Below are 19,857 nucleotides of genomic sequence, written 5' to 3' on the forward strand. Positions count from 1 at the left end.
ATTTGGAACACTATACATTTTCTCCTATATGGTTCTGGGCTATAACAATTAGAAGTGTTTCTATATAGCCACGCTGGATTTGTGTTTATTACAAGTGGATAAAATCTTGAATTATAAATAAAGTAAATACAATAAAATAAGCATACGTTCAAAATGAGGACTTTTTTAAAGGGAATTCCCTGGCGGTCCAGTGGTTAGGACTCCACACTCCCACTGCAGGGGGCACGGGTTCGATCCCTGGTCGGGGAACTAAGATTCCGCATGCCTCACAGCTGGAAAAAAAAAAAAAATGAGGACTTTTTTGATGGCCCTGAAAGAACTCTTCATTTACTGGAGTGATACAGCTTGTCAAATTATTTAAATGTCAACTTAGCAATTGCGAAATTCAATCTCATTGGGAGATGATGAGCTTTATAGTTACTGAAGTGAACATTATGGAACAATGGTTAGCTCCCCAAAATGCCTTTGTTGTGCCCTCTAATTGCAATGGCCATGAGCTAATTATGCATAAATCCATTCTATATTAGAGAGTCTTCACTTGTGGAGTTACTTGAGCATAGTCAATTGCATAAGATAACTCTTATATTTTATGACGATATTGTTTCCTAAGAAAGAAGCATAGTTCATTTCTTCCGAGCAGTGAATCAGATGTCTGTCAGCATGTTGGCTGCACGGCTCAGTAGAGGCTGGGCTGGGGGAATATTCCAACCTGTTCCAGAAAAGAAGCAGGCCCAGAGCCAGGAACAGTGGGTACCAGTCTGACCTCCGGGTCGCCGCCAGCTGACCCTGCCTGTGCTTCCCCAGGTCATACACTGCAGCGGCTACTTGAAGATCAGGCAGTATATGCTGGACATGTCCCTGTACGACTCATGCTACCAGATCGTGGGGCTGGTGGCCGTGGGCCAGTCACTGCCGCCCAGCGCCATCACGGAGATCAAGCTGCACAGCAACATGTTCATGTTCAGGGCCAGCCTCGACCTGAAGCTGATATTCCTGGATTCCAGGTGAGTTTGGCACCTGCTGCTGCAGAGTTTCGGAAGATTCTGATGGTGGAAACTGGCCCCTGAAAGCTACACTATTCAACCAAAATGTAGCAAGCAACAAGCTGTACTAAGAATATGAATTAGAAAGAGATTTAGTGAAAGAATTAGTATCGACCTTAATAGTCCAGGAGTGGCCGGCCTCTCCAGCTTATAGGTACTTGTTTTATTTGTTTATATTTTCATCATCTCACTGGAGTTTGAACTGGAAATATGTGTTGTGGGCAAAAGTTAGCCTTTTGAAGACCCATGAGGTCAGGATTCTGCCTTGTGTCTCCGTCAAGTTGGTAGGACTTTAAAACAAACAAAGTCTCCACTCTGAGCGGTGTGTGTTACTGGGAGCGCGTCCAGCTCCAGCTGGCAGGAAGCCGAGCTCTGCCGGTCCCTGCAGGGCTGAGGCAGCGAGCAGAGAGGTGGCCTTCGCTGGGGGGAAGGCTGGACCCACAGCTCGGCAGGTGCCCGTCGGCGTCTGGGCTGAGAGGGCACCTCCGGCTGATGCGGAGGGCGAGGTTGCAGCGTCCCCAGAACTGTCTCCCACTTGGCGAGGCCCAGCAATTTGAGACTCTCCTCTCAGAGAGAGGAGGGAGGGTGGACGAGGCAGAGGCACTGACCTGTTGTTTCACTGGGCCTGGGGAAGCGGCTGTGCGTCCCCCGAGGCAGGCTGCAGGCCTGCGGGGCCTCCCGGGGTTTCCATTTTCTTTGCCCATTTGGCTACTCACAAGGATGTTAGGAAAGATGAAGCTACATAGTAGATGGGAAGCATTTGTAAAAGTGAAAAGCCTGATATACCTGCAAGGTGAGTCGTTTTGCCTCTTGGCCTTTTAGATTCCTCAACTGTACAGATAGAAACGAGTGTTCAGAGATGCAACTCCTGACTTTTGGTGTGTGTAGCTGAGCTTTCTGGGAGAAAAGTTTTACACACACACACACACACGCACACACACACACATATTTTCCTGTATGTCCTGAAGCTAGGATTTATTGATTTTTTTTCACTTTTTAAAAATTGTGGTAAAATATACATGACATAAAATTGATCATTTTACCCATTTATGGAATAAAAATAAACTTACCTGGTTAAGGATAAGAGGTGAAGACACTATTTAGCCTAGTTCATCGTGAATGCATCTCAGAACCGTTCAGAGGCAGAGAAATGACAAGGGTTGGCCTTACAGGGTCATCATCATGCTCCCTGAAACTCCAGGCAAAGAGGAAATATAACCCCTTGGGGGAAGGATGCCCGCACCTCTTGGGAGGGCCAGACGCTGACAAGGGCTGTTTGCTTGCAGTAAAGACAGAGGCACCTGCAGGGAGGAGCCGGGAGGCCGGGGAGCCGGCGTGGGGTAGACCCCACAGCACGCAGGGACAGAGAAGCTCTCTCCAGACTTAGCAGCCACTTCTAAAAGTGGACTGCAAGAAAATCTGACTGTCCATGTTCATTATTTTAGAAATTTGGGAAGATATGGCGGGTTTCTCCCTTGTTTTGTCTCCTAGTTTTTCTTTGACCGTCCTGGGAAAAGCCTCTGAGGCTTGGTGAATCCTCTAGAAGAGGACAGAGGGGCATCTCCCCAGAGGAGAGATTTCAGGTCTTCTCGAGTTGTTTAATCCACACAGCTTTGAAACGTGAGGGACAAATCGGGGAGCTTTACAGAAGAGGTTATGTGAGTTTAGCTCAGAGGCCAGCTTGCTCCTGAAGGGAGCCTCTGCTTCTGGGTGTAAGGGCCGTACCCCCGAGGTGAGTAGTAAAGCAAGGTGGCCATCTCGAGGAGGACTTCCTGTCTCTACAGAAGCCCGTGAAGTTCTTCCTACTAAGTACCAGGAAGCTTTTAGCAAAGCCTTGAGGTCTTTTCTGAACCCCAGTCGTGTAGGAGATCCTGAAGAATTCTTCACACTCTGGTCTTCAGTCGGTTGCAGCTCGATGGTCTTTGAAAGGCCACTGGGCTGGGGGACAGAGGAGCTGGCCCAGTGCCGGAGGGTCAGTAGAATGGGCTGGCAGGGTGATGTCAACTGCTACGTCCAAACCCCAGAGGCCACGGCAAGGGGTTGGCCTGAAGCCCAGCAGCCCCAAAGTCACAGGGGCCAGGGTGGGAGTCCTGGCAGGAGGGCCCAGCTGGTCCCCCCCTCCGCCAGCATAATCCCAGACAAAACTGAACTCGGCGTAACCTGAAATCTGGTTCATAGGGGTTTTGTGGTATTTCACTTTGAAACTGTAGCTGGTGCTTTTGCTAAGGATGGGTGAACCCGGCGATGTTTGGGGTTTGGCAAATCCCTCTGACAGGTCTTCAGACACTAGAGGGTTGGAAAAAACCAAGAGGGCAGCCTGCCAAACCCTTCCCTTCCCCTTTAATTTTTAAAGCCAGTGTGTACTTTGATGAGAAACTTAATACATGTGTTTCTGATTCATTTACACATTCGGGGCCGTTGTTCTGAAACTTTACATCCAAAGGGTCTGGGAAGCCTCTTTCATCCCCACACCGTAGAGATGCCTGGTTTTCTTTTGGGGGGAAGCCAGACGTCTCAATTTTCCTGCCACACGGAGTTAGACTCCAGTGGGGCCTGAAGTTCTAGGTGGCCCTTGGACAGGTCCCCCGAGCCCTGAGAGGCTCTGGCCTGTGCAAACTCCCTTTCTACCCAACTCCAGCCCCAGCTCCTTCCTGCCTTGGAGGAACACCATGGAAATGTGTACACCAAACAGTGAGTGATTCCATGGAAATATGAGGCTTACAGAGATTTACGACCCAAAGTCTGTGCAGAGCTCCACAGAAAGGGGAGCGGGTTAGGGAATGAAAGTGAGGTCAAGTTTCCCCATTTAATTTACAGCTAACATTTCAGATCTGGGCCAGCAGGGCCCCTAGGCCCTGTCACCCTCAGTCCCCACTGACTTCTCACCATGGCCTCACCTCCTTTGGAATCCCCTCTTGTCTCCACTTTCATCTGTTCTTGAATATCTGTCACCAAGATGCACCTCCTCCGAGGGCGTGGCTTCCAGCACCGTCATCCATGGCCTGGGGATCGATACCACGGCCACATGCAATTTTCACCTACGGGTGGAGTGATCCAAATGCTAGCGATGATGCTGTCTCGGATGCTGAGAGCCACTCTTCTTCAAAGAACTGAAGTGGGAAACGAATATGCCTGGGGCTTGATAAGAATAAAAACTGGGCAATGGCGAATAAGCACAGGGAGAATGCTTCCATGTCCACAGCGAGCTTAAGCCTTACCTTCAGTCACAACAGTTTGGGGTGTTACTATACTATGTTCTGGGGGGAAACAGTCCTCCGCCGATAGGAGTCTTAAACGTCTCCAGTTACTCCCTAAATCCCACCTGCAGGAATCACGCAATCACAGCATCATCCTGAGACCAACTGTGCCAGGTAACAGTGTCCAGTGTGGAATGGAGGGTTACAGGTTCGCACACACAATAGGCAGGATGTGGAGCCAACCCAAGTGTCCATCATCAGGTGAAAGGATGAAAAAAATGCGGTATCTACATAAAACAGAATATTATGCAGCCATAAAAAAGGAATGACATTCTGATAGATGCTACAACATGGATGAACCTTGAAAACACGTTAAGTGAAAGAAGCCAGTCACAAAAGGTCAAATATTGTATCCTTCCACTCAGAGGAAATATCTAGAGTAGACAAATTACTAGAGATAGAATGTAGAAGAGGGGTTGCCAGGGACTTGGGGAGGGGGAAGTGGGGAGTTATTGTTTAATGGGTACAGAGATTCTGTTCGGGCTGATGAAAATGTTCTGGAAATGAAAGTGGTGATGGTCATACAACATTGTGAGTTGTACACTTTAAAATGGTTAAAATGGTAAATTTTATGTCGTGCATATTTTACCAGAATAATTTTTAAAACTTTCACACAGGACTTTCCCCCCAAAAAAAACCCCAGCGAGTGGGCTCTGTCTCACCTTGGTAGCTCCCCCCAATATCAGTATCAAGTCCACTCTTAAGCGTCCTCTGATAGGCTTCACCTTGAAAAGGGACTGACCGTTTTGAGCCATCCCAAACCTTCCAGCCAGTGGCTTCAGAAGGACATTCCTGCTCATGAAGAGTGCTGCGTCCTGCACTGGGCTGGAGCTCATAGACGTGCTTGTAAAAAAAGATCATTCTCAGTTTCCAAAATCAACACTCTCTCCACCCACCCCCAAGCCTTTTAGCACTTGATTAGTTGGAAAAACCAATGTTAGTTTAAATGAAAGGCAATCTGCAGGGCATTGTAATTCACAGAGCCACCGTCCTCCCCCAGGGTGACCGAGCTGACTGGGTACGAGCCGCAGGACCTGATCGAGAAGACCCTGTACCATCACGTGCACGGCTGTGACGTCTTCCACCTGCGATACGCGCACCACCTCTGTGAGTACTGCGCTCACCCTGGCCAGCAGTCCTGGCAGCCGGGGAGGAAGCGCCGAGGACAGAGGGGCGGCAGCGTCCCTTGTTTGATGCAATAACTACCCATCGTGTACCCACGAATCTTAAACATCAAGCCTGTCTCCAGGTAGCCCTTGCTTTCAGCACAGGCACTCATTGTCACTTCTCAAATATCCAGTGAAACCCTGGCAGGTGTGGGATGATGTGGAAGTTGCTGGATTCTATTCAGTAGATTATGGATTTGGAACCTAAATTTCTGTATGACGTCTGGATTGCAGTTGTGGATAACGACAACAGCAGTAGAAGAACTGATACTCACAGGGCCCTTACTAACGTCCGGCACTAGTTTAAGTGATTAAACACAATACCAGCCAAGTGAGGGAGGTTCCCATGTTCATGATCCTCCCTTTGCTGTTGAGGATGCCGAGGTTCAGAGAGGTTAAGCCACTTGCCTGTGGTCACACAGCAAGGAGGCGGCATAGCTGGGAGCTGAATCCAGTGAATTCGGCCTCCAACCGCTGTCCATCATCGGTTGGGAAGCTCAGGGAGACCACAGGTTTCTAGGATGGGAGAAGTCCACGTAGAAAGAGAAAACCAACAGTATTCCATTTGTCAACAGAGGAAGTGTGGGGAACATCTGGATGCGAGGGTGGAGGCGCTCGTCACTGAAATGGTTAAAGAAGTAACACTTTTCTTGTAGAACCAAATCGAGGCAGCAAATAACTGGGATGGAGTAGAATACCTCATGGTCCAGCCCCACCATGCTAATGGCCGGTCCAGGGGTGCTTGTTAACGGGGTACGGAGGGCTGGGGGAGCCAGATCTTCTGCAATGCGACCCAGGTGACACGTCCTCCTTCTTGCTGTGTGTTGACTAAGAGGCATCAGAGGACAAGATGCTGGTGTCGGTTGCAGCTGGACGACGGGTCCCAGGGCTGCTCGATCCTCGGCCACGCCGTCTGCCTGGCCGTTCGGTGACAACTGGGACTCCGTTAGCCCGGCAGTTACTAGGGTATCGCTCTTCTCTCCTCCCGAGTCACTAAGGGCAGAAACCTGTGACAACCAGGAGGCTGGCGGGGCAGACGCCGTCAGCTTCTTCCTGCTCCTTGTAATTCACAACAGCATGAAAAAGCCCCCGTGCATGGAAGTACGTGGAGTTGTGAGCAGCTTTTTATGTCTTTTTTTAAAAAAATGGCCAAATCATGATCTCATATAAACGTCCCTGACCTTCTCGAAGCCCAGCTTGGTAGGAAGCAGCTGCCTAGTGTTCAGAAGGGCTCCGTAGGTCAGGTCGCTGATGTGGGAGCTAGAAATCTTCCTTGTGTCAACGGGGTAGGAAGTGTCAATTATAGAATTAGATCTTTGGGAGACCTGAAAGGCAGGGCGGGCGGTAGAGGGGAGCAGCTGGGAACGTGTGCTCTGGAGTAAGGCGAGCGACTGGGGGGTGGAAGAGGCATCTGCTGGAGGCTGTGTACCCCGGAACAGTCTAGAGGGAAGGACAGGCTGGGGGGCGGGCAGGGGAGCAAATGGGAGGGTTCACAGCTCCACACCTCCCTGCCACTGTCAGGGTGTCTGAGGAACAGCCCCAGCCCTGGGCGTCCCAGCCCCGTCCCCTGAGGCAGGAGCATGCGGAGCTTCTCTCTCTCCAGCACAGGAGTTGAAAGCAAACCCTTGAGTTACACGAAGGGAGAGTTATTTTTCAAAGCAGGGCTGCAGTCTGGGAAAGTAGGCCTGTAAGCGCAGAGAAAGGAAGCTCACGGAACTAAAGTCTTTGTTCTAAATACCATTTTTCATCTCTCGCATTGCGTGGCTAACAGAGCACAGGGTTTTTCAGGGGGAACAAATTCAATGTGTGTTTTGGAAATGTAATGAAGGCCATGGTGGTGGCCCGTGGGAGGCTCCTGTGTCCCCGACACAGACCAGATGCGGCTGGGAGGTGGAGAGGCCTGTCTGTGGGTGGGACAGGCCACTGGGTGCTCAGGCCTTCAGTGGTCCTGACCACACGATGGGTCTTCAACTTGTCCACCAGGAGCCCCCGTCTTCCTGAGCTCATCTGACTTCCTAAACCTACCGGGGGTGTTTATTCGAGAGGTCTCCTGCGATTTACGTGATGAATTCGCCTCACTTCATTTGGAATTGGAATTTCCAGACTTTGCAATTATCGAAAGGTCCCTGAGAGGGAAGGTGCACACGGGCTTCCAAGGGACACGCAGAAAAGGCGGAGGGTTTACACACCAGAGGGAGCACGGCTTTGCCAAATGAGCTAGAATTGGTAAATCAAAGAAAACAGAAAATAGCAGTCTTGACAGCGATTGCTACTGTGCTGTGATTCTGACCTTCACTGTGGCCGAGAAACCACCGCGGGGGCCAGAGGTGCAGAGCACAGGGCAGTGAGACCAGGAGACGGCGGGTGTGGCCTTGGATCCCACCCGTCTCCCCTCCACCAGCTTCCCTGCCCCCCCCCCAGTGTCAACGAAAGCCGAGTGACAGCTGGAAACAGCCGAGGACTCTACCCACGCATCGGGTGGGAGTGGGTCTCCCGGAGCTCAGCCTCAGCTCCAGCCTTAGAACCGTCTCCAGATGTCCCTCAGGGCAGCCGACACACTTCCCAGAACATTACTTCCCCTCCAGAGCTGGATGAGGAAAGGAAAGACAGTTTGCAACCAGGGCAGGTGTTTGGAGGCGGGTCTTCAGGGTGTGCTGTTCGGGAGATTTTGAAATCTCTCTGTCCGGTGGTCCCTGCATCCTCACTCACCTTCCCGGGCTTCCCGTTCATGGCTCTCCGCCCCCAGGACTGCTTGGCATCTGTTTAATTTCCTTAAAAAACAGGAGCTGGGTCTGAGGTTCAAGGGCAGAAGTTTATTTGGACAGTGGCTGAAGCAGGGGCAGCGAATGGGAAGTGAGGCGCGGAAGGGAGGGAGCCATGGAAGGGGCGTGTCCGGCGACTGCTGCCACAGGCCCCCGGCCCTCAATCCCCCGGGGACCCTAGGAGGCCAGGCAGGACGCCTGCCTCAGCTGTGGCACTGAGGAGAGAGGGAGAGGGGGTATTTATACACTCCAGGCATTGGCTGAGGCTGCTCTTGGGGTGTCGTACCCCTTATCTGTCAGGGGATCAGCCAAAGAACAGCCTCAGGGGGAAGTGGGGACTCAGGATAGAGATGGGGACTCAGGGGGGAGGTGGGGCCTCAGGGGGGAGGTGGGGCCTCAGGGTGGAGATGGGGCCTCAGGGTGGAGATGGGGACTCAGGGTAGAGAGGGGGACTCAGGGTGGAGATGGGGCCTCAGGGTAGAGATGGGGACTCGGGGTGGAGAGGGGGACTCAGGCTGGAGATGGGGCCTCAGGGTGGAGATGGGGACTCGGGGTGGAGATGGGGCCTCGGGGTGGAGATGGGGCCTCAGGGTGGAGAGGGGGACTCAGGGTAGAGAGGGGGACTCAGGGTAGAGATGGGGCCTCAGGGTGGAGAGGGGGCCTCAGGGGAGATGGGGACTCAGGGTGGAGATGGGGCCTCAGGGTGGAGATGGGGCCTCAGGGTGGAGATGGGGACTCAGGGTGGAGATGGGGCCTCCGGGTGGAGATGGGGCCTCCGGGTGGAGATGGGGACTCAGGGTGGAGATGGGGCCTCAGGGTGGAGATGGGGACTCAGGGTGGAGAGGGGGCCTCAGGGTGGAGAGGGGGACTCAGGGTGGAGATGGGGCCTCAGGGTGGAGATGGGGACTCAGGGTGGAGATGGGGCCTCAGGGTGGAGATGGGGACTCAGGGTGGAGATGGGGCCTCAGGGTGGAGATGGGGACTCAGGGTGGAGAAGGGGACTCAGGGTGGAGATGGGGCCTCAGGGTGGAGATGGGGACTCAGGATAGAGATGGGGCCTCAGGGTGGAGATGGGGCCTCAGGGTGGAGATGGGGTCTCAGGGTGGAGATGGGGCCTCAGGGTGGAGAAGGGGCCTCAGGGTGGAGATGGGGCCTCAGGGTGGAGATGGGGACTCAGGGTGGAGATGGGGACTCAGGGTGGAGATGGGGCCTCAGGGTGGAGATGGGGCCTCAGGGTGGAGAAGGGGCCTCAGGGTGGAGATGGGGCCTCAGGGTGGAGATGGGGCCTCAGGGTGGAGATGGGGCCTCAGGGTGGAGATGGGGCCTCAGGGTGGAGATGGGGCCTCAGGGTAGAGATGGGGCCTCAGGGTGGAGATGGGGTCTCAGGGTGGAGAAGGGGACTCAGGGTGGAGATGGGGACTCAGGGTAGAGAAGGGGACTCAGGGTGGAGATGGGGCCTCAGGGTGGAGATGGGGACTCAGGGTAGAGAAGGGGACTCAGGGTGGAGATGGGGCCTCAGGGTGGAGATGGGGCCTCAGGGTGGAGATGGGGACTCAGGGTGGAGATGGGGACTCAGGGTGGAGATGGGGACTCAGGGTGGAGATGGGGCCTCAGGGTGGAGATGGGGATTCAGTGTGGAGATGGAGCTTCAGGGTGGAGATGGGGCTTCAGGGTGGAAATGGGGCTCAGGGTAGAGATGAGGCTTCAGGGGGGAGGGGGGCCTGAGGCCGGGTGCGGGGAGCCTGGGCGGGAGGTGGGGCCTCTGGAAGCTTCTGGGGCGTCTGTGGTGGTGGGAGGGGTGTGAGGCGGCCAGTCCCGAGTGAAGGTCCACCTCTTCACTGCGTGTCCTCAGCTTCGTCCCCTCCCTGGCTCCGTGAGGCACTGTCCCTCCACAAGCTGCCGCTCGCCTGTCCTGGCACGCGTGGGTCTCCCCCCTTGGGGGCCTCTTGCTCCCACTGCACAGGGTCCCTGCTGGGTGGCCGGAGCGGCCTCCACACGGAAGCTCGCGCCCCGTGAGGGCTGCAGCGAGCCCCCCACTCTGTCCAGTCTGTTTCCACCCCCGGCTCGGTGCCCACGCGGGGCCTGGGCTCTTGTTTCCGGACAGCGCTTTCCCTCATCCTGCTCACGAGCTGTGCAGACTGCGAATCAGCTCCGGCTGCCGGAACGAAACGCTGCAGACCAGGCTTAAGCAGCAGCGGTGCGTTTTCTCATGGTCCTGGAGGCCAGAAGTCAAGGTCAAGAAGTCAGCAGGGCTGGTTTCTTTTCTCTCCCTGCTGTGTAGACGCCCGGCCGTCTTCTCCCTGTGTCCTCACGTGCTCTCCCTTCCGTGTGTGTCTGGGTCGCCTTCTCCTCTTCTTCTAAGGACACAGCTGTACTGGGTCAGGGCCCACCCACGTGGCTTCATTTCACCTCTTTGAAGGCCCCGTCTCCAGACGCAGCCGTGTTCTGAGGTCCTGGGGTTGGGATGTGAACATGTGAATTTGAGTAGAGGACATAATTCAGCCTATAAAAGGGGCTTCCCTTCATTATCTCTGTGTTCTCGCCTGAGTGGTGGGCACGGTCCCATCCCCACAGCTTAGCTGGACATCCCGGCTTGGGGAGGGCAGGTGAGGAGACCGAGAAGGTGGGACGCGTCCCCTCACAAGGTGACTTTTCGGTCCTGTCGCCGGCTGCTCTGGCGGCTCAGGGGCCCGGCCGAGCCTCCCGCCCTGCAGGCTCCGCACGGGTCCCCACAGTGGCCCCTGGCGACTGGACCTCGAGTCCGTCAATCCGACCACAGCTGGAGCTGGCCTGGGGGCTGCCCCGGGGCCTGGGCACCCACGCGGCTTTGACTGCTTCCCCTCCAAGCACCACAGCTGAAGGCGGCCACGGTGGCCCACCCGCTGGACCCCTCAGGCCTCCAAGGCCCCCAGGGAGCCTCCTGGTCCTGCGAAACGTACCAACCGACTGTCTGTGCAGTTGACGAGGTAACTCGGCTCAGGAAGAAAACTACAGTTGCCGACACCCAGGACCGAAGGGAGCTCACTGTCGGGTTTGCCCGGGCCACGCTCCCTCCACACCGGTGTCCGAAACCCAGGAGCCAGGCGAAGGGCTCTGCCAGAGGCCTCACTGGGCGTAACAAGTGGTGGTTCTGCAGGACCATGGTCAGACATATGGTTTCCACACATTCTTCAAAATATTATCTTAACCGGCAGCAGGGGTCCACAGGGTCTGAAGAAAGCTCAGCCCCTCAAGACAGGGAATCAACGCCTTCCAGAAAGTCAGCCTCGTGAGGAGGAGCAGGGCTGGCCCTTGCGGTCTGGGGAGCACAGGCTTCCGGAGGCCAGCTAGATGGGGGCTGGGATGGCCCCGGCACCTCAGCCTCTGGTCAGTGTGGTCCTGGGCATTCCCAGCTGAGCTCTCCAAGTGAGTCTGTGCCAGGGCTTCCCAGAACCTTCTGTAAGGAGATCCTCTAGGGGATCCTCTAGGGAATGTCTTGGACCCTCCCAGCTCGTTCCCGGCTCACTGCCTCCTGGTGGCTGAGAGGAGGCCCTGGCAGCCCTGTCCCGTGGCCTTGGGAAGGTCCTCCCAGCTGGGGCCTGCCGCCCTGCCTCCCTGCTCCCTTTGCAAAGCATTTGGGAGACTCTTGTGAAGGGGAGGCTTGACCTGCAGGTCCTTGGGGTGGGCAGGGGGCAGCCTGGTGCACAGGCGGGGCTGGGATCAATATCCGTTAACTTGAAGATGTGTGTCAGGGACACCAGGCGGGTTTCTTGTGGACACGGTGTTTCAGAAGAACCATGATGTCTGCACGGCTGTTCGTCCGAAGTAGTTGTGAATTTCACCTAGTTCTCTAGGTAGGACCCTGTCCAGAGTGGGCCAAGCCCAAATGCCAAAGAGAACACAGGCTGTGTCCAACTATCAAAACATCTCAACGTCACAGAAAGGCTTTGGAGCCTGAATATGTGGTCCACATATTTCAAGCAATAACTGTTATAACAAAATTATAGGACGGCTGGTGTAGACCCATGGAGAACACACTTTAAATGATGTACAGGGGCCACAAACTCAAATGTTTGTGGGGCCAGGCATGTAACATGAATGTATGAGTGGGCGCAGATAGGGCAATATGGAGTGGTGGAGCTTGTGGCTAACTGGAGAACACATGACCCATCCAAAGACATTCTGTGTAACAGCAACACTATGCCACCAACAAAGCACATCTGTGGACACATGCAGTCCATGGGATGTCGGCTTGCAACCACTCTGTAACACAACTGTGGAACAGGGACAAAGGTCTTCAATAGAAAATACACTTGAAAGAAGTTTCCAATCTACCGTGAGGAGTTCTGATTGACATCACAGGGAGGCTGGCTTCTGCCGCTGGCCTCTCTTGCCTCTGGACTGGAAATGGATGATGGAGTTTAATTCATATGCAGGTCCTTTCTAGATGCTCCCCTCTAAAAGAGTCTGGAGGTAGAAGCAGCTTTGTCTTCCTGACGAAGGTGCAGGGAGCCTGTGCATTAAGGGGGAGCCACGAGCAATGAAATGGGAAATAATCGATAATAGAAAGCACAGTGCGATCTACACGCTGTCCTGCTGCCTAGGAGCAGTTTGGACATTTATAGGTGTGACTTGATGGGTCTGGCTGAGCCCATCTTCTGTGGTCAGTGTCACTTTGCAGATGTTGCACAATGCAGCCCCCTGGAAGTTCTTCCCCCCCCGGGCTTTCCAGGTCTTAGTGACCAAACTCCCTCCAGCCCCAGGTGTAGAGCACGGGCATGGGGGGTCAAGGGCACCGAGACCCGCTCCCCAAAGGACCACGTGGCTTGTCTCCAGTCTCACTGACTGTGCTCTGCCTGAGGCTCTGCTGGCAGAGACGAGAGCCAGGAAGAGCACGGGATTGCACTTACATCTTCCCCACGGGGGTGGTTAGTTTCCTGCGGCGGCCATAACCAAATACCACAAGCTGAGTGGCGTGAACAGCAGCAGTGTACTGTCTCACAGTCCTGGAGGTCAAGGTGTCGGCAGGGTCATGCTTCCTATGGAGCTTCTAGGAGATGAGCCTTCCTGCTTCCTCCAGCTTCTGGTGGCTGCCAGCGGTCCTTGGCTTGTGGCCACAAACCCCAGTCTCTGCCTCCATCTCCCTCTGTGTGTCTGTGTCTTCTCCTTTTCTGTCTCTTATAGGGACACTTGTTATTAGAATGATAGCACCTAATCCAGAATGATAGCACCTTGAGATCCTTAATTACAACTACAAAGACCGTTTTCCCAAATATGGTCACATTTGCAGGTTCTAGGGGTTAGAATCTAGAACATGTCTTTTGGGGGGACACTATTCAACCCACGAAAGGCATTTTTGGTGTCCTTTTCAGCTCTTAAAATTCGAAACAGAAATGGATATTATGCTTGAGGCCAAAGTTTACTTTCCTTCCAGAGGCCAGCTCGTTGACGTGGCTATGCCTCCAGGAAAAATTCTGGAACCAGGAGGAATTCTGGAGGAACCAGGAAGGCCATCTATTTTTCTGGATAGTGTATTTGTGGAAGTAGAAGTTCCATTCCAGAGTGGCCTCGGAAAACCGTGACCACTGGCTCTCATCTGGGCGTGGATCCCCTGGATGTCAGAGATGCTGCAGCCCAGAGGAAGGTGCAAGGGCAGGGCCTCTGTCCCCAGGAGCTGACGGCTGAGGGGACATCTCCTCCCTGCCCCCATGCACCACTACCGTAAGCAGGGCCTTGCTTCTTAGCACTCTGGCCTGGGATCCTTCAGACAGATTATTAAATTCAACAGATTGGATGAGGAGCTAGAGCAAACCAAAGAATGTTGTGACTAAGTGTCTAGGATTTCACCTTGGATTGATATGTTGATTATTGCCATGGGTCACAGAGAAGCAAAAAAAAAAAAAACAAAAAATTAAAAAGAAAACTACATCTATGTTTGTTTGGTCTCTGTATCTAAAGCTTCATCGTAGCAGAGTCAGGGAGGGTCAGCGCTAATAAAATCTCTGCAAATTCTGCCATTTGAATCCTAATATAAAATATTTGGGATAAATATTCCAATAGTCATTGCATTCAGCTTAAGATGATTATGGAGAGATTTTAGGAATATTGTAAGAAATAAGGGGAAGTATAAAGTATAAGAAAAAGGAAAAGTATAATGTCATAGTCCCAGGGGCTTTACAAACACTGCAAGGAATAGATTTCAAAGCCAAAGAGATTAACAAGCGTTTCTGTTGAAGAAAGAATGACATCTTGGAAAATCCATAGATGGGACCTCAGTTTGATCATGTTGCCTCTCTTTGGGGGCCATAAGCAAATTGGTTAACTGAGTCTCCCCTAAACATTGGCTCACACCCACCCCCATAAGTAGCTACACAGAACCTTCGAGAGGCCGCTGCCCCCTCCTCACACAATGGCCCCTGAGAAATGGGAGTCAGAGGACATGGCCTGGGCCCCAGCCATGTCCTCAAGCTCTGTTTTCCTGGTGATGCCCACCTGCCACGAGTGTCTGTCGGGGGGCAAATGAGGCAGTGTATGCAAAAATGAGCTGGGAATAGGAACCTTGTATTTTGTTGTTAAAAAAGCAATCCTCAAAAGAAGAAGCCCTGGAAAGGCTCTTTCCTACTACCATAGGCTACACTCTTCAGCATGATCTTATTCTGCCAACTGAGCCCACTGACATGCCGATGTTAAGCCTGGGAAGAAAAGAGCTGGTCCTGCGCTGTTCCAGAGCCCGGCCTCAGCGTCTGGGCTGGACAGTGGTTACACATTTGACCCTGGCTTCATCCCTAGGGGGTGCGGGGCCTCATAGACGTTGTATTTCCACTTCCCACCCCCAGACAGACTGCTTACCCATGTGAAAATTAACTAAAATTTCATTCTGACTATAAAACGAATACCCCCTCCTTGTTGGAAATTCAGAAAATCAAGAAAATGAAAACTACCTGTAATTTTATCAGTCTGATAAATGAGCGCTAGCATGTTGAGTCCTCCGTGCACGTCTGCCACTGTCCTCAATCTTCACGCGAACGCTCTGACCCTCACAGATGGTGTGGGGAGTGTGATTATCTTCCTGTCGTAGTCGGGGAAACCGAGGCACAGGGAGTTAGTAACTTGTCCAAGATCACACAGTTGGGCGTGTATATGTGTGTGTATGTGTGTGTGTGTGTGTGCACACGCACACTTTTTCATAATTAGGATTATATGTTATGCAGTTGAGTCTTGTCTTTCCTTCATTTAACGTTGTGTCATATGTATTCCCCATCATATTACAAATTCTTATCAATCATCATGTTACTGACTGCTTGGTACCCCATCACTTATATACCCTTTTCCCTATTATTAGACAGTTAAGTCTCCCCTCCCTTTTCTCCTGAATTATAAGCAGGACTTCAAGGAATCTCTTTGCCCTTGAGTCTTTCTTTACATTACTCATAATTCCCATAGGAGTAACTCCTAGATATGAAATCAGTGTGTCAATGGGTATGAGCTGTGGATCCAGAAGGACCTCACCAATTCACCTTCCTCCCCACAGCACGTGCCCTGCTCTCCCGAAGGCCCTGAGGGGAATCAGTGCAGTTTAGGTGTCCCTGGAGGCTTTGGAAGTGGGCTGCCCAGAGGTCCAGAGTTTGTAGCCCTGCATAGAAGATAGGCCTGCAGGCCCAGCTTTCAGAAATTACATAGCCATGTAGAGGTCTCTCCTACGTGAGCATCATAGGAAATTCGTGGGCCCAGGGAAAACTAGGGTTAATGGGAAGAAGTATAAATGGCAATAGAGTAACAAACGGTTTCACTGTGAGTACACACATGTTCTGGGGAACAGCAAAAATCAGCAACAATGTGACACTTCGTTGAATGCACTTAACTTACTATTGAGTTTAAATAACTACATCACACCCCCCGCCTTCCTTCCACCTATTATGAGTTTGGGGTGGGGGATTATAACGTAATTATGGCATTTTGGAAACTAAAAAACAAAACCAGTATTATCACTCTGCCAGGTGCCAATGTTGTCTGGGGACTAATTGCTTCTCCCAGTGAAATCAGTGACAATTAAATTAGAGTTCTTCACAGCGGAGGGGAGAAGTTGCTCCATGGACCCCGTGAAATTGTAGGCAAAACTCTTGCGTGTGTGCACGTGCGTGTGAGCGCGCACACACACGCGTGCATCTTCCTATGGAGAAAGCCCACTCTCTTAGTCAAGTGCTCAAAGGTGTCCTGGACCCCAGAAAGGTCCAGAACCTGGGCTGTAGGTCAGCCGCGGGGGCGGCCTCCTCCAAGGCGGGTCCTGCTAATCATTCCCCAGGACTCATGTCACCTTGTTCTTGCAGTGCTGGTGAAGGGCCAGGTCACCACCAAGTACTACCGGCTGCTGTCCAAGCTTGGCGGCTGGGTGTGGGTGCAGAGCTGCGCCACCGTCGTGCACAACAGCCGCTCGTCCCGGCCCCACTGCATCGTGAGTGTCAATTATGTCCTCACGTAAGTCAGACGCATTTGTTTCTCTCCTTGCTCTCTCCTTCTCCCCCAGCCCTCATCAGATCGCTCCCAGAAGCACCATCTCTCTCTCCCTCTCTCTTTCTGGAACTGTTCATTTGTCTCCTGTTTTGTTTTACTGAACAATCTGGTTGTCTGGGAAGGGCTGAACGATTCCTGTATCAGCACTGAGGGCCAGGTGTGCCCCGAGGCTTAGGATGGGATCGGACGGCCCGGGTGAGGGGGGTGAGCGGGCAGAGGGCAGGTGGGCGATGCCCCCCATCTTGAACAGGATGGAAAGGGGATGCACATCCCAGACCAAGAATACAAACTTATACTCTCTGGGCCCACAGACATTTAGGTCATCCTGCTGCTTCTGCCATTTGAGACAGGGGCTATCTCCCATTTTTTCCTTGTCTTCCTACGTAGCCTGTTGTAAATGATAGTGAACATTTAGCACCTTTAAAACTCCAGAAGGTTAAGTTCAGTCGCAGTTAAGACCATTAGAAGCAACAGGACCTAAGTCTACCTGGGACCGTGTGTTCCTCTCCGCCCCCCGTGGCTACTATGTGTTAAATCACTTTGCACGCAGCCCCACCCTGAACAGGGTCCTCTGTAATGCAGTGGGGTTTTAGGCTCTCTGTTCGTTCACAGAGTGAGTGCCAGGTTCCTGGGGGTTGGGGGCGGGGTGAGAGGTAGGTGGTGGTTTTTTTAGATGTAGAGTAATTTTAGCAAAACTGTATGGGAGAAAGCATTTTAGTCCCTTAATGATTCTTCCTGAGCAAACAGGCGTGGGCTGGGGCTGGGGCTTTGGGCAACTTCCCCTCCTGAGAATCTGACGGTGCCGAGTTGGCTCTTTAGGGCAGGAATGGGCCCCTGATGTGGAAGTGGACAAGCCTGGAAGCCAGGCTCCTGGACCACCAAGGGTCCCCACTCACACCTCCCTGGTGCTAAACAGGGAAGCAGCTGGGCCACAGACACTTACACCGATCAGTAGCATTTCTGTCCTTTCCTTTCTGCCCTGACACCCTGCCTAGTGGCGAATGGTGTCCGCAGGAAACGTGCGTGGGGCCTTATGGGGTGGGAGAGAGCCATACTGCGCTCCCTCTATTCCTGCCGAAAAACACTGACGTCACTCAGCATCTCCCGGGGGCTCTGAGCTCGAGGCTGTGGGGTGGCTTTTATAATGAGGGTCAGCCGTCCCTCGAATCCCAGCCCCGTCCACTTAGTGGAAACGACACAGTGGAGCTTCTCGAATGAACTTGCCCTGGGGATGGTCCCGGGAGCCTGCCCTTCCTCACAGCCCGCGGACATGACCTGTCCCGCTCTTGTTCCTCAGGGACATCGAATACAAGGAACTGCAGCTGTCCCTGGACCAGGTGTCCACGTCCAAGTCCCAGGACTCCTGGAGGACCGCCTTGTCTACCTCACAAGAAACTAGGAAATTAGCTAAACCCAAACACACAAAGATGAAGACGAAGCTGAGAACAAACCCTTACCCACCACAGGTAACACACACCACCTGCAAGGACTCAGGGCACCTGGGCACCTCAAGGAATGACGAACCTCTGATCGCACTCAGGGGTCTCCCAGCCCGGGAGTTTCTCTGGGATGTCCCGCCCACAGGGTGGAGACGCGGCCTGGGGAAGGCAGGCAGAGCTAACATCCAGGGGGATGAGTCAGGTCTAGGAAACAGAAGACTACATTGGGGAGGCTTGTCAGCTGCTAGAATCCATGTAAACGTGGCTCAGAACACTGGTGCCTCGTGTTTCCATAGCACTGGATTTTAATGGAAACCTTCCCTCTCTCCTTTAAAGTCTTTTGCAAGCTCTCAGAAGGCGCAAGTGGCTGCATGTATCTGGTGTGTTGTCACTTGGGGTGAGATTATCTCTTTCCACCCAGAGGGTGGGTCCCTGGGGTGCTGTCTCCTGGGCACCTGTCCCCGGTGGGACCTCGTGCTGGTGGCCGGGGTGGGCCCAGCCCTGGGATGGGGCGGGCACTATAGGATCGGAAGGCAGTTGGCCGCCGGCCCCTCAGTGAGCCCTTCATCCGTCTTCTTTGCTCGGCAGCAATACAGCTCGTTCCAAATGGACAAACTGGAATGCGGCCAGCTCGGAAGCTGGAGAGCCAGCTCCCCCGTCCACACCCCGGTTCCCCCAGAACAGCAGCTCCATTCAGAAGGCAGCGACCTTCTGTATGCCCCGTCCTACAGCCTGCCCTTCTCTTACCATTACGGACACTTCCCTCTGGACTCTCACGTCTTCAGCAGCAAAAAGCCAATGTTGCCGGCCAAGTTCGGGCAGCCCCAAGGATCCCCATGCGAGGTGGCACGCTTTCTGCTGAGCACGCTGCCAGCCAGCGGCGAGTGCCAGTGGCACTATGCCAACCCCCTAGTGCCGGGCAGCCCGTCTCCAGCTAAAAGCCTTTCCGAGCCGCCGGTGAACCCTGCTCGGCACAGCCTTGTGCCAAACTACGAAGGTGGGTCATGTTTGCACGAGGAGAGGGGGCAGGGCTTGCACAGCGCTGTCGGTGGGTGGCAGATGGAAAAAGAACCCTCACACTGGGGGCAAACTTTCCCTTTTTTTCTGCTTCTAAGTGGGAATGGCTGTGCTTTCCTGCCCTCACTGAGAGCGCTTCACGAGGGTGCCGAAAGCTGGGCAACTGAGCCAGTGTGCCTCGTGGGCACCAGGGACAGTGCAAAGGACAGAGGAAACTGGGTGTTAGGCCACCCTCCATAAAAATCCTGGCCCTGTTTGCTCCCCAAAAGGGAGGCAAAATGATTTTCCTGTGTACTGAGAACCCCCAGCTATATTTATTTTTTAAGATTACTTTCTACTCCACCCAGAAATGAACATGGAACACTATTGGTTTTCTTCCCATGCCAGTTTTCGAAGTGTGGGAAGCGGTGGTGGAAAATCACAGGCTCAGGGACGGAAGCGCCACTCACCACCCCAGGGCAAATAGCACAAACCCTCCAGGACTCAGTTTCTTCATCTGTAAGACAGGAACATAGGCCATGTCAATTGCCTACCGCAGGGCTTGGCAGACAGACAGGAATGGCCTTCCAGCCAGCTCCTCCTGGCGGCAGACAAGCAGAGGTCCTCTGTGGAGTTGCCACCAGCTGCCCCAGGCCCAGCAGACTCCTGCCTGCTCCTTGGGACAATCCCAGGCAGAGGGTAGA

The 19,857-nt window shown here is 53.4% G+C and overlaps 1 protein-coding gene across 1 annotated transcript in view; it reads left to right on the forward strand.

Moving 5' to 3' along the window:
• SIM2 (SIM bHLH transcription factor 2) overlaps positions 1 to 19,857 on the forward strand; it is a 47,639-nt gene that overhangs the window by 23,822 nt on the left and 3,960 nt on the right. Inside the window, exons 6-10 of the mRNA XM_057546060.1 lie at positions 805 to 1,004; positions 5,301 to 5,407; positions 16,535 to 16,682; positions 18,016 to 18,184; positions 18,746 to 19,154. Coding sequence (XP_057402043.1) covers positions 805 to 1,004; positions 5,301 to 5,407; positions 16,535 to 16,682; positions 18,016 to 18,184; positions 18,746 to 19,154 — 1,033 coding nt within the window. The remainder of the gene's footprint in view (positions 1 to 804; positions 1,005 to 5,300; positions 5,408 to 16,534; positions 16,683 to 18,015; positions 18,185 to 18,745; positions 19,155 to 19,857) is intronic.

Source organism: Balaenoptera acutorostrata, chromosome 4 (assembly GCF_949987535.1).
Source record: "Balaenoptera acutorostrata chromosome 4, mBalAcu1.1, whole genome shotgun sequence".
NCBI lineage: Eukaryota > Metazoa > Chordata > Mammalia > Artiodactyla > Balaenopteridae > Balaenoptera > Balaenoptera acutorostrata.